General features: G+C 31.1%; 1 protein-coding gene across 1 annotated transcript; it reads left to right on the plus strand.

The window, feature by feature from the left end:
* The first annotated feature begins 11,355 nt into the window (after positions 1-11,355).
* LOC110638958 (protein DJ-1 homolog D) lies at positions 11,356-15,417 on the plus strand. The gene is made up of 5 exons (XM_021789707.2): positions 11,356-11,539; positions 11,615-11,731; positions 12,586-13,026; positions 14,383-14,745; positions 14,963-15,417. Exons 1-5 carry the CDS (start codon positions 11,474-11,476, stop codon positions 15,149-15,151), a joined length of 1,176 nt encoding a protein of 391 aa, XP_021645399.2. The 5' UTR covers positions 11,356-11,473; the 3' UTR covers positions 15,152-15,417.
* The last annotated feature ends 2,373 nt before the right edge of the window (positions 15,418-17,790 follow it).

Genomic DNA, 17,790 nt, shown 5'->3' on the forward strand with positions numbered 1-17,790 from the left:
CCGTCTGGGGTCTGCATAACTCTTCTACCTACTGAAAGCTGTTTTCAGTCGTTCCCTGATTAAAGGAACTACCTCTGAAGTGTACTGCACTAGGTCTACATCATGCACCTTCGCTTCCCCCATTTCCGTCCAACACAGAGGAGACCTATACTTTCTTCCATATAGTGCCTCATAGGGTGGCATCCCTATACTGGAGTGATAACTGTTGTTGTAGGCAAACTCCACCAAAGCTAGCTGCTCATCCCATTGACCTCCAAAATCCAAAACACTCATGCGAAGCATGTCTTCCAGTGTTTGGATTGTCCTTTCGGACTGTCCGTCTATCTGAGGGTGGAAAGCCGTACTGAAGTTCAACTGTGTGCCAAGTGCCTCCTGTAACTTTCTCCAAAACCGAGAAGTGAACTGGGGCCCTCTGTCAGATATTATGGAAGCAGGAACTCCATGCAATCTGACTATTTCTCGAATGTAGAGCCGGGCATACTGTGCCACAGAGTATGTAGTCTTCTGAGCAAGAAGTGAGCTGATTTGGTTAGACGGTCTACAATTACCCATATCGAATCATATCCTCGCGTGGTACGAGGCAACCCAGTCACAAAATCCATAGTAATCATTTCCCACTCCCATTCTGGGATAGGGAGCTCTTGCAGCTTCCCTGACGGTCTCTGGTGTTCAAACTTCACCTTCTGACAAGTCAAGCACTTGGACACCAAGTCTGCTATGTCTTTCTTCATTCCATTCCACCAGTAACTATCTTTCACATCATGGTACATTTTGGTGGAACCTGGGTGGACATTGTACAGTGTATAGTGTGCCTCTCGCATGATTTCATTCCTGAGGTTGTCCACATTGGGCACACATATCCTAGAACCTTGCACTAGTGCGCCATCATTGGCAAATCCAAACTCACCACCTTCACCTTGCTGTACTCTTTCTATGATCTTCATTAATTGTTGGTCTCTGCGTTGGGAAACTCTAACTCTATCTCGCAAGTCTGGCCTCACTGAAAAATGAGCCAACAAGACCCCCTCATCTGAAAGATCTAGGATTAAACCTTGATCCATCAACTCATGTACTTCCTGAATCAACGGTCTCTTCTCTGCTGAAATGTGTGCTAAACTGCCAGAAGATTTTCTGCTTAAAGCATCTGCTACTACATTGGCCTTCCCAGGGTGGTACTGGATGGTGCAATCATAGTCTTCCAGAAGCTCCATCCATCTCATCTGTCTTAAGTTTAAATCCCTCTGTTGGAAGATGTACTTCGAACTCTTATAGTCGGTGTATATCTCGCACACTTCACCATACAGGTAGTGTCTCCAGATTTTTAGTGCAAAGACTACAGTCGCCATTTCCAAATCATGGGTGGGATAGTTCTGCTCATGCCTCTTCAGCTGCCTTGAAGCATAAGCCACTACTTTTCCATTCCGCATCAAAACACACCCTAGGCCAACTCTGAAGGCGTCACAGTACACGGTGTATCCTTCACCGCTCATAGGTAGTGTTAACACAGGGGCAGTGGTTAGACACTCCTTATCCTCATCATTATAATTGACTCTATCGAGCTCTCTTCCTGTCCTTTGCATCTTATCCACTTCCCTTTTCCTATTTTTGGTATTGTTGGTATCTTTTCAACCTGCTGTACTTATTCCTTAATTTTAGTCCTATCTCATCCTTACACCTTTTCCTTCAAAGATGTCTATCCCATCATCAACTTTAACTTTCTTTTTATTTCTTAGTCTTATCTTGATTACTAGTTCCATTACTTCGGGGATTCTAACCTTACGATTTTCTCCTACCAGCACATTCTTCACCTTTTGTAACACTTATAATTAACCATAGAAAATTCGTTTTTGTAACCCCTTTCCCAACTTAACTATCAGAACATTATCATTCCCTACCAGCCTAAGTAGGAAATTGCTCATCCTGGATGGATAGGAGCTCCAGAAACTATAAGTTCCATCTGAACTAACACGGCTGTGGGAAATGTGTGTCATGCCTTAATTCTAAATAAAATACTTCACGTGTTTATTCTCCTTAATATAATCACATATACTGCCCACAACTTTCCAAACTTCAACCTCAAATTACCCATTAGCAATAATTTCATCTATTGAAACTCATCCACAATTAGTATTTCCTCCAGCTCATAGTTTAAAACAGTTGCAAGCCTTAGTAGCTAACTCAATTTAACTCCTGTCATTACTCTGTTCGTCCTTTCATACTTAACACTTGGTATGCACTTACTGTCATTCTCATATCAGGAAATTGTATATGAATTGGTGCCTATCAAAATCTCAAATAACTAGGTCTCCTTGCCTCGCCTCGCTCTCCTTATATAACGCTCTGGAATCAAAAACACGAGCTAAACTTGAAAAGAAAGAAAATATCCTCTTATATTCAACTACACCCGATTGTCATATTATAACGTTTCACCTAAGTTTCTTGGTCTTTCTCTCCAAATTTCATCATCTCCTAGCACAATTATGCTCTACCTATAAGGTATCATCTGCATGAACCCTTTACCGTACCATTTTCCTTCTTGACATAATATTTTATAATTTATTAACTTTACTTATACTCGACCTATGATTCATATCTATCATCGTTTTTATTGTGCCCTTAACTTTTGTTGATTCCTGAAAGATTTCTCTCACTAATAAATTCTTCCAACACTAATTCCACCCTTATCTAGGGTCATTAATTTGATCCTTGAACTTTCTAGTGATTTATAACCATCCAGACTTGTCACTTTTCGTTCTACCCCTACTATTGTCCTGTCGTTATTGCTTCACTAAAAAGTGATTCTGTTGATCACACTAAAAATGTTTGCCTGATATTCATAACGAACCTCAAACTACCTTCTCACTATCTCAAAAGTCTAACCTAAAACCTATGTGTCATTATCTATCATTCTTTTCCTCTCATCATACCTATTTGATCCCTTATACTGATTTTTATTCAACTTACTGCTTACTAACTTCTCTTTCTCTACCTATTTAGGTAGTCCGCAATACCATCGCACACCTTCTAACATTTACTCATTATTATTGTATTTCATACCTCCATCACTTTTCTCACTAATGTGGTCCCATTTTGGGTTTTCCATCCTTGTCATTCTCCTTGCCAGGAATAACACTTAGCCTATCCTATATCTTAACTTTGTTCCTTTTATTATACGCTCTTTAGGTTGTCATTTCATTTATTTCCTTTGTCTTACCCAAAATAGAACTTGACTATTCTATCCCTGGTTCCATTCTTCTTCCTAACATAATAGCTGTACTTGCTAACTATATCTTTCAGAGTTTCTATCGCGTTATCATATGTTTGTGCTACTCATATTTGGTCCTTTGACCACTCTAGCTAGTACTTTCACTAGCATTTAGATTATATTGCATCTGCAATCAATTGTCCAAACTTTCATTCTGCACTTTCTTTATCCATTGGCCTTCTGTGATTTATCTTCACTAATTTATTACTCTTAACACTATTATAATTAGATTATACTATTATTTTGAATAATTTGAAATTAGAAAGGAACTCAGCAAATTACAGTCATACTTTTATTGTATGATCTCTATTCTTATCCTTTAGCTTACATAATACCCTTACCACCTCGATAACTGATTCTGTAGTAATTTTATTTATTTGTTATTATTATTATTATCCATGTTTACTCAATTAGCCAAAACTTAAGGTTTCGGGCACCCAAACCCGTCATCCAATTCAAAGGATTTACATCCATCGTGATCTGATTATATATGATTCCTATAATAGAACTTGCATCCTCCGCAGGATACCTGAGCCAACTTCTCTCTACCACACTCTACAGTCCCATCTGGGGCACTATTTTGTTGGTCACCATTATTAGTAATAACTTTCGATCCCTTCTGAAAAGATAGGACTATACCCTAACTTGCTGCAACAAAGATACTACATTTACCACCTTGCCCAAAACCATGTCAAATTAATGACTCTCCTATCATATTATAGCTCTGTGAATCATCAATTCATAGTTCCGACTTTCCCTAGGTAGTAGGGTTGTACTTTATTCCATACTGATACACACAAGGTATACTATTCTCACTCTATAAGTGTCACCTTTACTTTGCAACTAATCCGAAACCTCTGGTCTGATGGCAATTCTTATTGTAACTCTAGCTCATGCTAGGGTAACTGAGTCACTGACTCTAGTTATCACCCCACTGTGACCTCTCAATATTCTAACTCTAGACCCCTAACTAGGAGTTCCCAACTCCTCTGCAGATATAGAACTCTGTTATGGTATTACTGTACCAAAACAGAGACTGCCTGCAACATCCTCATCATAAGCACTACAGGGAAGTACGCAGCTCTACACAATAATCTCATGTCGGTACTATAATCTGCAGCTTACAGAGCAGACATCGAGAACATTGTATAGTTACTACGATACGTCCTGACAGACTAGGTCTCCTAATTTCTTATCTCTCCTAAATCTTCTATTATCACAAACTTATTATGACTGGGTCATCTACTGATGACTGCCAGTAGTGGTATCCTCATCCTTATCTAGGGCAACTGTACTTTTAAGACTCACTTTTATGTACTCGTGCCTTACACGAAATGGGCACACCATTTAAACCCATACTGACAAAAATATAACATTTCTTGGAGTACGTATCCTCATGATAGACCTCACATGTCTACTAACTCTATTTCACATTTCTGTGTACTCCACGAAAATCAAGACACTAACTGAGGTAATCTTATATTTCCCAAGGTATAACGTAGAATCTAGAAACAAAGAATTACAGGAAAAGACGAAACAGAATCCTATACTCCGCATGTGACTCCTAGTAGACTCTTTCCAACACTTAGATAATTTTTCCCTATGAATCTGGAGCCTAAGCTCTGATACCACATTTGTCACGACCCAACCTATGGGCCGGACCCAAGACTAGGACACAGGCCAGCCTAAAGCTCCCGAGGCCCGTAGTAAGCCTAACTGTTCATTAACCCAACTCTAAGGCCCATTTGGGCCCAATATCAAGAAAACAAACGGACAGAGTCCGGCCATAAAATGGACTTTTCAACGGGGAGTTTTCGACTCACCCGACCTGTAAACATAATAAATACTCAATTGGGGAGCCCAGCTCACCCTCCACATACTCATATCCTCATAAAAATAAATGGGAGCTCAGCTCCCTTATCCAATCCATCAAACATGCATATCATTATACGTTTACAGGTCCAACATGATAATGATATTACAGACCATAATCAAATAAATACTTCTAACACATGCGAAAATTCTAGGAGTAAATAAAATTACACAAATATTGATAAACAACCTGCGAAGGAGAAAAGCAGGTTAACCAAAATAAAATCCTCCTGTAACCTGAAAAAAATATTGAACAGGAGTGAGCGTTCGACTCAGAGAGTAAAATATCAAATTTAACCATAATCTCTATAACTATCTAAAACTAATGCACCCTGTAGAGTGAAATGCAACATCAGCAATAAATTCACATCATAGCATCAAAAAGGTAATTTGGAGCACTCACGCACCCTGTAGCATCAATCATAACATATGGGAGCTGATCCCCTATACAGCTCTCTTAAATCCAACCTGGTGCCAGCGAAGAACTCAAGCCGGACTTTCGCTTAATAAACCAAATCGAGGGTCCTAGTGAAGAACTCAAGCCGTGACTACCCCTCGAAGGATCGGGTCCCAGCGAAGAACTCAAGCAGTGACTACCCGTCCTATCCATAGTCCACACCACATCACACGCACGCCAACGCACGCACACTGCATCAAATTACCACAACAACATCATGGCACTTTAACAGTTATCAATGCATCATAAATCGTGCCTAGAGTTTAACTACATAAATATATGCATATAAGTGATGCATGGGCAGGCTGAACATATAATAATATCGAAATTACAATTAAAATTAATATTTTACTCACAGACTTGACGGTGGTCACTGAGGCGGCTGGGCGGAGGAAGAAGGCTGTCCCGGCTCACCTGACAATTTTATTACAATCATTTAATAAATTTGACTCCATACAAACAAGGAAAAAGACCAAATACGTCCTAAGTCGTGCCGAAAATTCGGCAAAGTCTCCCCTATACCTAGGACCTACCCAACCTGCAAAAAGGGCTTAAAACACACTTCTATATCCACAATCCACATATCCACAACTCAATCACGTCACACACCCCTCCTGGGCCCATCAAATCAATCATCCATCACAATATGTAAAATTTCAATTTAGTCCTTATAATTAATCATTTTTGCAAAAACTGCTCAAATAAACCCTAAAAATTATAAAACTCTGCCCCACGTTCCTTAGAAATATTACTAAACTATTGCAAAACGAATCGTAATTTTCTAAGCTACCACGAATATTTTATGGATTTTTAATCCTATTTAAACACTAGAAAATTACGAAAAAGCAAGGTTCGGGTTTACCTTTGCTGATTCCGACTTCGGGAACGCGCTCGGGATGCCTGACAATGGTGGGGTAGCCAAAACCTCGATCCAATTCGGAGACTTTTCGGTGGTAGTGCATGCGTAGGAAATTCACAGATCCGGACAACTGTCGAATTTCCGCGAATTGAGGATACCTACACGAAGCCCAATAATAATATATAAAAAAATCAGGGGTGTTACAATAATTTTATTACATTTTAACCTAAGTAATTATAGAAACTACTATTAATATATGATAAAAAAAAATTAAATAAGTATTTTAATTAATTATACTAAAAATTAATTAAAAATTTATTATTATTATTATAATAGATAAAAAAATTTAAATTAAATTAAATAAAAGAGAACTTTTAATTAAAATTTAATTTAATAGTAATAATTTATATTATTTAGAATGTAATTATAAATTAAATTAAAAAATAAAAATTATAAATTATTCATAGTATGGGTAATATACTTAGTATATATATAAAATATAGTGATATTTTCAAAAAAAATATCACTTGACATTTTCCTTAAAAAGTTTGTTACTCGTCACCTTTCATTAATAACTCACTTTTATATATTTTTATAATAATAATAATAATAATAATTATTATTATTATTATTATTTAATTATTTTTTATTTCTCTTTTAATTATTAATATTATTTATAATTCTACTTTAACATTTATGATTTGAATTATTATTTTCTTTAAAATTTAAATTTTAAAAAATTTGTGGTTAAATATAATATTTAAAAATTATTTATATTATTATTTTTATAAATTTATTCATACAAAAATATTATTTACTACATGTCACTTTCTATAATAATAATAATAATTTAAAATAAAAGATAATCTACCAAAAACAATAATAATAATAATAATAATAATAATAATAATAATAATAATAATAATAATAAGGTTAGTGATTACCATTAACTTAAAAAAATTGATTATTAATTTATAATCTTATAATCAATTATCGTATAATTTAACCGTCCTTAAATTATTTTATATATTTAGTAAATATTTTTATTATGTTATTATATTTTTTTATTATTTTTATTATAAAATCTTTATTTAAAATTTGAGATAAAAAGTGTAGTATATATAAAAAGTCATAAAAATAAAATATAGAAATTTAACTTATTTTATAATTGCTATGTATTAATTTTTATATTAATAATTTAATATTCTTTTTATTTTACTTTCTATAATTAATTAATACTTATTATTATTATTATTATTATTATTATTATTATTATTATTATTAACTTATAGCCATTGAATTGAAATAGCTAAATAAATGAGAAATATTTTATAGTTATAAAAATTAAATTTAAATACTTTTATTATCTTTTTCAATTAAATAATATTTAATCATAAAATTAAATTTTTATTTAAATGATTTCTATTTGTTTGTCCACATATAGTATATCATATGAGACATTTATACATGTTAATTATTCTGCTCTCATCAAATATTTTCATTTCACCTAAATGCTCTCAATTTTTTTAAACTTACTCTATTTTTTATTATTTTTTTCAAAAGTTATTAGGTATAATTCTAAAAAAATTATTTATTTAAATATATTTAATTAATATTTATTTAATTAGTAATTTTTTTTTATAAATTTTTATTTAATATTTCTTGAACTTTTTAATATTTTAGTTCATTATAATTATATATCGAATGTAACTATAAATAATATTTTGATTATTTATATTTTATTATCATTATTTTTTAATAGAAATATTTTTAAATTTTAATTAAATATTTAATTTTTTATGTATAAAATAATTTTCAGATATATTTTTATATAAAAGTAGAATTTCAAAAATAAAATACAAATATGATTTACATTGAAAGTTTAGAGATGATTAAAAAAATTGAAATTACAATATTAAAATTATAAAATCTGTATTTTGAAAAATAATATATATTTTTAATATTTATTATATTAATAAAAAATAATATTATTTTAAAATTTTAATTTTATGAAATATATTTATCTTATAACATAAATTTATGTAAAATGGTAATATTTTTATAAAAAAATTATCTTATAAAAAATATATCAGATTAATAAAAAAAAATTTACACTTCATAAAATTTTAAAGATATCATATTTTTAAAAGATAATATAATAAAATATTATTTTTGACTAATAATATATATTATTATTAGTATTATTATTATTAAAACTAAATAATTCAATTCATTATTAGTAATAATAAAAAAAATTATATATATATATATATATATTTTAAATAACATTATTTTCTCATTGATCTAATATATTTTCTGTAATATCAATACATAAATTATGAGATAAAATATAAAAACTTCATGAAATTTAAATTATTTTTTGAATAAAATATTTTTATTACATTTTAATCAAAGTAATTATATAAATTATTATTAATATATGTATAAAAAAATTAAATATGTATTTTAATTAATTATACCATAAATTAATTAAAATTTATTAATATAACAGATATTTTTTTAAAATTAAATTAAATAAAAAAAATTTTAATTAAAAATTAATTTAATAATAATAATTTATCTTATTTATAAATTAATTAAAAATTAAATTAAAAAAATAAAAATTAGACGTTATATTAGTGTTATTAAAGGGTAAACCTATGCACTGATGTTTGCATTTAATCAATTTATTTAAATTAAAATTATAGTAGGTTACATTTTTATTGATTGGGTATATACCTTGAACATAAGTGAGAAATTTTTGATATCAAAGTCTCTGTGATACATCAATTCAGTGGGTTACTTTCTTTAGAAAACCTCCTTCTCCATAAATATAATATTTTTAAGAATCCATACATTATCTCCAAAGCTCTCTCCCAAATATGAATAAATAACTACCTTAATTGAAAATTAATAATAAATATATTTGTTGGTAATATAAAATATTTATTTTTAAAATATGAACATTAATTTTTCTTATGATTATCTATAAAGATATATTAATCTTTTATAAAAGTAAAATTTCAAATGACATCTTTTGTTATCAATATTAAAAATATCAGATTATATTTAGTTTTATGTATTATTTATATTTTTATTTTAACTTATTAAATGGATTAAAAATGTTATCAATTAATAGATTTATTTAAAATTAATACTAATAACTAATTAAAAAATACAAAATACAAAATTTCTTTTTGTCCTTTTTTTTTTTTTTTTTGAACTGGGAGCAAGTATATACTAATCATAATTAAGAAGCCATTGGTGCATCAGCATACAAAGGTGATTGGAGAAGAGGTTGATTGGAGAAGAGATAGGGTTGAGCACCAAACTACAACATATTTACAGAACTTTTAACATGCCTAATCTGGAAATTACCATACGTTATTGTTAAAAACGCTCCAGATGGCCATGGCCACCTCGACTTCCCATGGAACCTCTTCATTGTTGTTGAGAATGCTCTCTATTGAGATCTCCAGATCAAATTCAAAGATAGCCTCCTGAATACCAAGACAGAGAGGTTTCTCCTTGAAATTAAGCACCTTTTGATCCACACTTGACCACCAAAATGATTTCTACGCAAACCAGCAAGGCTAGCTTCCTTTGATTGACCAATAAATCTAAACACACCATGAGAAGATGCAGACAAAGAAGAACTACTTGCAGGGGCTGATGTATACAGAGTGATATTCTGCTGTTCCAGAGACGGCAAATGTTTCAATTCACGAAAATCAACCTCTACTTCATGTTTGGTGAGAACAGGTAGGCTGCGGGGGGAGAGCTCCCAGATTTCCATTTGTGCCAGCAAGTTAAAACTATTTCAATGATGGCATCAGATTCATCACCATTTTCCATAAGGTTAGAAGTAAACTCTAATTGTCCACCATATCAAGAAAGATTCAAAACCTATTATTGAAGGGATGTAACCCATCTCAGATATGAATCATGTTGTCTTTGAGTGTTCGCAGAAGAAAAACATGTGCTCAAGAGAGCTTTGTTTTGAGTTCCGTAAACCTGACAGATTTTAGACCTTTTAATCTGTCTTTTGAACAATTTGTCCATTGTTGCTAAAGTGTTTCTGCATGCCCTACATGGGAAATCATTCATATTTGATTGTATGGGAGGTAAGCATAGCATTTTTTTCTTTAATTATTGCATATGCAAGGGAAGGGATGTGGAAACTTGACCTTCTAAATTTTAACATATATGCAATTGTCACTCGGAATGTTACCTAACATTACTTACCATTCCTTCTAAATAAGTTGGCTAATGTTTTACTTGATAGAAAGACCAAAAAAATTTATAAAATGTAGTGATGTTTTTTTTTTTGAATTTAAAAAAAATAAAAATTAAATAATTAATTATGATAAAGTATAAAAACCCCATGGTAATTTATTTATTTATTTAAAATTATTAATTTAAATATATATAATGCATTAAAAATATATATAATAAATGAATAAATTTAAATATAAATATGTAATTTAATATTATTAAATTCTAATATAAAATCAATTTTACAATAGTTCTCCTTATAGAATTTTCTCTTTTGATAAATTAAAGAGATTAAAAAATAAATAAAATAAAAATATTATGATTAATTAATATATTTTTATAATAAAAAAATTAAATAATTAATTTTATTAAAATAAAGAGATTATATAATAAAATTTCTCTTTTATCGTTACAAACTTGGCAGAGGAAGGATCTGGACCTGGACTATTTCCCAAAGATTATCAATTAGCTCCCAAGGATCCAGACCTGGACTGCACTAAAACGGCAGCGTTTTTCCAGTGCTTTGTGATGTTCGTAAGAGCTGCTTTTTTTTTTTTTTCTTTTTTTTAATTATTGTTTTTTGTCTTTTCCCCTGAAAATATGAAATTGTAATTATGTCCGTGGAGTGATGGAGAATCTTCTATCCGCTCGGTGGCTTTAATAAGCTCCTTCGCACTAGAGAAGCTCATCAGCTCAGTCACTTTCCCTAGTTTTTCGTCTACATCGGCTCTCATTCGCTTCTCAAATGGCTAATTCCAAAACCCACAAGAGTGTTCTGCTAATTTGCGGTGATTACATGGAGGAGTATGAGGTTAGATTCCCTTAATTTCTCGATTGCTTATGGCTAATTGTTTATTTTTCCTTAATATGTTGTTTGTTGTCGCAGGCGATGGTTCCTTTCCAAGCACTGCAGGCTTATGGAATCGATGTTGATGCTGCCTGCCCTGGGAAGAAAGCCGGCGAGTTTTGCCGTACTGCCGTTCACGAGCCTGCTGGTTATCAGGTCTTCTCTTTGTCCTTTTATAGAAGGCGAGAATTTTCCCTTTTGTTTTTACATTTTTTTTTTGAAGTTGAATGCTTTTTTATTTCTTAATGTTGATTGTTAGTAATATAGTGCTAGTTTTATTTTTACTCTCTATTGCTTTGGTGTTTCTTAGTTGTAATAGATGCTGGTTCATTAAGTGGGAATGCAACTGTTAATAGGTTTCTATTTTATTGATTACCCTTCTTGCAGTATCTGATAGAGGTGGATTTGGATATTGATTTTTATTACTAAAATTATTCTTCATCACAAAAGACGTATGGTGTTATAATCTGATCAGCCTTCTGGTAATGGTGGAAGTACTGCTGGTGGTAATTTGAATCATGAAGTGTGCAAGTGGTTTGCTATACTGAATGTGCATAATATATTAAGTGGTGGACGGAAAACGTTTATCTAACACATTTAAAATGATTAAATATTGGAGTTTAAATTCTCAACTCTGAACTGGGTCTTCCAACATGCCTTTTCTCTTCATAGAGAAGACTTGTGTAAATTTAATAGTTCTGTGGTAGATGAAAAGGTTAAGACTTGGTTGAAAGAGCCTTTTTCCTTTTTGTCTTTTCTCCATACACTGGCCTAGGCTTTGTTCTTTTGTTCTTCCTTCTATCTCCATGATTCTGTTCCTCCTATTTTTGTATTAGTTTTTTTGTCATCATTACCTCCATCGTGAGAATAACTCAAAAGTGAGCTGCTCATGAGCTGATTTTGGGTTAACTGATGAAAATTTTTCATTTCATTCTTGTAGGTGTATATCTACTGATTGAATGAAGTAAAAACATAATATATTGAATTCATTTCCTTGTTTTTGATGCTAGACATATACCGAGTCACCTGGGCACAACTTTTCTCTCAATGCAACGTTTGATGAAATTGATTTTGGCAAATATGATGGGTTGGTGATACCGGGAGGAAGGGCTCCAGAATATCTTGCCATGAATGAATCTGTGTTAGATTGTGTCAGGAAATTTGCAGATGCTGGAAAGCCAATTGCCTCTATTTGCCATGGACAAATAATCTTGGCAGCTGCAGGCTGTGTAAAAGGTCGGAAGTGTACTGCTTACTCTCCTGTGAAACCCTTACTTATCGCTGCTGGTGCTCATTGGATTGAAGACCAAACCATGGCAACTTGTGTTGCTGATGGCAATATAATTACTGGGGCTACATATGTTGGGCATCCTGAGTTTATTCGGCTTCTTGTGAAGGCTTTAGGAGGTACCATAACTGGTTCAAATAAAAGGATTCTATTTCTCTGTGGGGTAAGTTGTAATTACTTGCCTGATTTGAGTAGATAAAGAGGCTGATCACTGGATTTCTTCTTCTTCTTCTTCTTCTTTTAATATTTCTGTAACATTCCTGAGATATTGAATTAACATAAATATTTAAAAATAGCAGACAACATAAAAATCATTAAGAGTTAATGGACAATCATTTAAAATAGCAGAGACACCATACAAGATACATAATCTGGAAAAGTGTTAAAATTCTAGCCTTTTTCCTATTCATGCCTAAGAAGACTTCTGATAATTCTAGTTTGAATGTGCCATGCCAGAGTTGAAAAATGAAATTGCTTTTCACTCTTTTTGGAACAATTCCTTTGATAAAGTTCAATTTAGATGGATTTACAATAGAGCCATGTGTTCAGAATAAATGTTAAGGTAATAGAATTTATTTGAACTCTATTGTTTGGAATATTTGAAAAGTGAAATTAACGTATTTGTTTTCCAAATTACCCCATTTATAAATGGACAACTAAACGTTAAATAAGGGGTATCACGAGGTTTTAAATAGTGAATTTCATTAAATGAATTGAACTTTTGCGAAATCAGTACATTTTGGCTTTATTTTTTTACTTTTTCAAAATGGCTTCTTTTTTAATTTGAATTCTGGAAACCATATGATTTTCAAACATAAGAATTAGCCAAATAAAACACAGTTGTGTTAGATTCTGACTTATGACACATTTTATTCACTTTCTCCTTAGTTTATAAAAGACAACCCATTTGAGGAGTCTTAGGCATTGGAATCACCTGGAAATGCACATTTTCACTTTATGCTGTTATGAGTGTGAATAGCCATGTAGCATTTTGGTGATAAACCTCCATCATGTGCAAAAGCTGGATGGTTATGCAGTCTCTTGCTTGTAAGTAATTTGTAACACCTTCAGGCCATCCATACTAGCTACCCCATGTTGTAGATTAGGGGGCCAAGTTACCCAAGTTTGTCTGGTTCTACTGGATTGGCTCTAAACAGTTACTATATGAGTGACTCTAATGGTGGGTCCATCTAATGCATGGGAGGTGTGACTGTAATAATGTCGCATGGAGCTAATAAATTCCTCCTGTGTTTGAATACCTGGTAGTCATTTGATTTTAAAACTCTGGACTAGGATCAAGGATTTACTAAGTTTGATTGCCGAATGGTCAAGGAGAAACAGATTTTTTTTTTTTTTTGATAAATAGCAGATTCCTTATTATTCTTGTAATTTTGAGTTAATAATGGATGATATTTAATTATCTATGCCACATTTGCCTTTGATTATGGTCCAGCTTGATGGAACCACATGCTTTCTAATGGTTGTTGAGAACTATTTCTTCTTTATTTCTTATTTGCAGGATTACATGGAAGATTACGAGGTAACTGTTCCTTTTCAGTCTCTTCAAGCTCTTGGGTGTGATGTTGATGCAGTTTGTCCCAAGAAAAAGGCTGGTGATTTCTGTCCAACTGCTGTCCATGATTTTGTAGGGGACCAGACTTACAGTGAGAAGCCAGGGCATCGTTTCACTTTAACAGCATCCTATGACGAGTTAGATGCCTCAAGTTATGATGCTCTTGTCATTCCTGGAGGCCGAGCACCAGAATATTTGGCACTGGATGAGACGGTGCTTGCCTTGGTGAAAAAATTCATGGAATCTAGGAAACCAGTGGCATCCATTTGCCATGGACAGCAAATTTTAGCTGCTGCTGATGTTCTGAAGGTAGTTTCATTGATGGTGTTATCAACTGAGGATTTTTTTTTATGTGGTCATGCACACATACTGGCATGTGCGCGCACACACACTGGCATGTGCGCGCACACACTTGCATGTCGTCACAAAATCTTGATGTTTTCATTTGAAACATAGTTTTCTTCGCTACTTTTTTTTTTTTTTTTTTAAAGGATGTTGTTAACCTTTTAGATGAATGAACTTGTAGGGAAAAAAATGCACTGCATATCCTGCTGTGAAGATTAACGTAGTCTTGGCTGGGGCAACATGGCTTGAGCCTGATCCAATAGATCGTTGCTACACTGACGAAAATTTAGTTACTGGAGCTGCATGGCCAGGGCACCCAGAGTTCATCTCTCAATTGATGGCATTGCTCGGCATCCGGGTCTCATTCTAGTTGCTATTACGCATGTAGCCTTTATGTATATATGCTTGCATCAAATAAAACGTTGATATCTGGTATATCAACCTCTGACGGATGTAAACCATGGATCTCGAGTGCAAAACCCCATGTCGCTTTCTTTGTTGTAGAATAAGTATCTTGGTTTCTAGGGAAAGTTTTGAACTTTGTTATTTTGGAAGGTTAGCTGCGCGTCACTGTCAGTGGATGGATGAACCTTAAAGCAGAGTTATTGTTATATAGTATGGTATGAGGTTTTCCTACTTTGTGGTTGGCCCATGACTTCAGAAATTGTTTCAAATCTTTTCTTCATATAAAAGGCACTTGCGGCCTTGAAGGAGGAGATATTATGTGGTGCATCAATATTTGATATGGAATAGCAAATTAATTATGAAGTAAAATAATAGTTTTCATTTGAAAAGAAAAAATATTTTTCACACGTGAATAAAATTAAATTTTGTAAAATTTATTATAACATAATTGTTTTATAATTGGCATATCATTTCACATAAAATTACTGTTATATAATATAATTTTACTTTGAAGAACGCAATGGAGAACTTTTATTTATGATTTTTAAATATATTCTATTGAAAAAATTAAAATTAAGCGATTATGAACCTTAATAAAAAGTGAATTCATAATAATATATGGGATTCATTTGGTGGGGATTCATGCCTAATTTATAAATTTAAGCAGTATACTATCATGCTCAATTTATAATATGTTAAATTATAATTTAATTTATTTTAATTTAAATGTATATAATTGATTAAATTATTTTATATATCAAAATGATTAAATAAATCAATATATACAAATCTGACTATTTATATTTATCTTTTTATATTTATATTTTTTTAATATGAGATTTATAATTCTAAGCTATGTATATATAATATTCGAAGTTATTATAAATATGTCATAAATACTGGGTTATGCCCATATAGAGCTTATAATTTAAATTTTAATCGAAATCTAATAAAAAAATAAAGTATTTCTCTTAAAAATAAATATTTGGATAGGTGAGTTTATAGTATATGTTTGAAATGGAAATAATCAAACAACTAAATACTGCAATTTGTATGCGTATTATGATTGTCGTGAAAAAGCCTCAACAAGTTGACGGACAATGGCAAAAGGTGACCGCACTCTTTTATCTTTCATTATAAAATCTAAAGATGTTGTGCCGTGTGAGTGTGACTCAACTTCTTTATAATCAATCAATCCACTATCAATTTTTTTTTATTCAATAATCAAGAGGAGCCAGTTGATTCTGTCACCACTTCTTATGGAGCCAGTATCACTATTTTCTTATTTAATTTAAAATAATATTAAAAATTTTATATTAAAAAAATATAAAATAAAAAATAATATATAAGTGATTGAATTATAATATTAAATTAATTAATTAATTATTTTGATATATAAAATAATTTAATTAATTATTTAAATTTAAATTAAATAAATTTAAATATAATTTAATTAATAATTTTTTTAAATTTAAAAAATAATATTTAAAATAATATATATATATATATATATATTTTTTTTTCAATAATAGTTGAAACGGCAGTATTCAATCAGATTGGAGTTACAGTTGTGACGGCTACAGAATTCTGTGGTCTGGCAACTGGCAATGGCATATTCTTTTTCAGTCGTTTTTGTCGGCACCTGAAATTAGGCAACTGGCTATGGCATCGACCAAGGTCCAAGGGCTGTTTTGGAAAAACGTATAAAGTGGGGCCCACCTAAAACCTCGTCGTGGTAGATTTGGCTTTGCTTTTTCTTTTTTTGCGCAATGGCCGATGGGTGGCTTTGGCCTTTTCGTGCCATTCAATGGACATCCACATCCTCTAGGCGTTGAGTTGACCATTAGGCCTGTTGGTTTGGATTTCGATTTCAAAACCGATGAATTTGATTAAAGATTCAGCGACCATAATCAGATCGTAGATTCCTTAATTTATGTTTAATTTCAGTTTAATTAATCTAATTTTAATTTTAATTTAATTGATCCAATTTTAATTTAATTTAAATAAAAAATTAAATTATAATCGAATCTATTTAAATGTAAATCAACTGAGCTTTGAAGACCTGATTTTCATAATATTCTTAAATATATTAAGAAAGTTGATATTAGAACTTAATTCAAAACTAAATTTAACATATTTAAATAAAACAACTAAATAGCGCTTTTAGTAATATTTAAAATGATATTAACGTTTTTGTTGGGGAAAATATTTTTTATATTTATTAAATTTTGAAATACTTAATAAATAAGTTAAAATAAAAATATGAAAATATTTATACATAAATAATATAAATATATATAAAATATTTTTATAGAAAATATTTTTTATAAAATAAATTTCATATTTAAGTTATTTTTTTGAAATAAACAAGCTTAATTTTTTTTAACCTATCAACCTCATTTATAGTGATTTTATTTTGTCTTTAATTTGTTTATTAAGTTTATGAGCTTAATTATATATCAAAATTCATAAATTTAACTTATATTAAATTTATTTGTTATACTTGAGAGCTTAATTTTTTATTTATTAAATTTGGTTAGCCAAATTATTAATTATATTTTATAATTTATTAATTATTTAAAAACTTTATTTAATGATAGGTTC

Source organism: Hevea brasiliensis, chromosome 9, assembly GCF_030052815.1.
Source record: "Hevea brasiliensis isolate MT/VB/25A 57/8 chromosome 9, ASM3005281v1, whole genome shotgun sequence".
NCBI lineage: Eukaryota > Viridiplantae > Streptophyta > Magnoliopsida > Malpighiales > Euphorbiaceae > Hevea > Hevea brasiliensis.

Coding starts and splice junctions, on each gene's coding strand:
- LOC110638958 (XM_021789707.2), top strand. CDS start 11,474: ATGGCTAATTCCAAAACCCACAAGAGTGTTCTGCTAATTTGCGGTGAT. Junction 11,540..11,614: donor ATTACATGGAGGAGTATGAG/GTTAGATTCCCT, acceptor TTGTTGTCGCAG/GCGATGGTTCCTTTCCAAGC. Junction 14,746..14,962: donor CTGCTGCTGATGTTCTGAAG/GTAGTTTCATTG, acceptor ATGAACTTGTAG/GGAAAAAAATGCACTGCATA.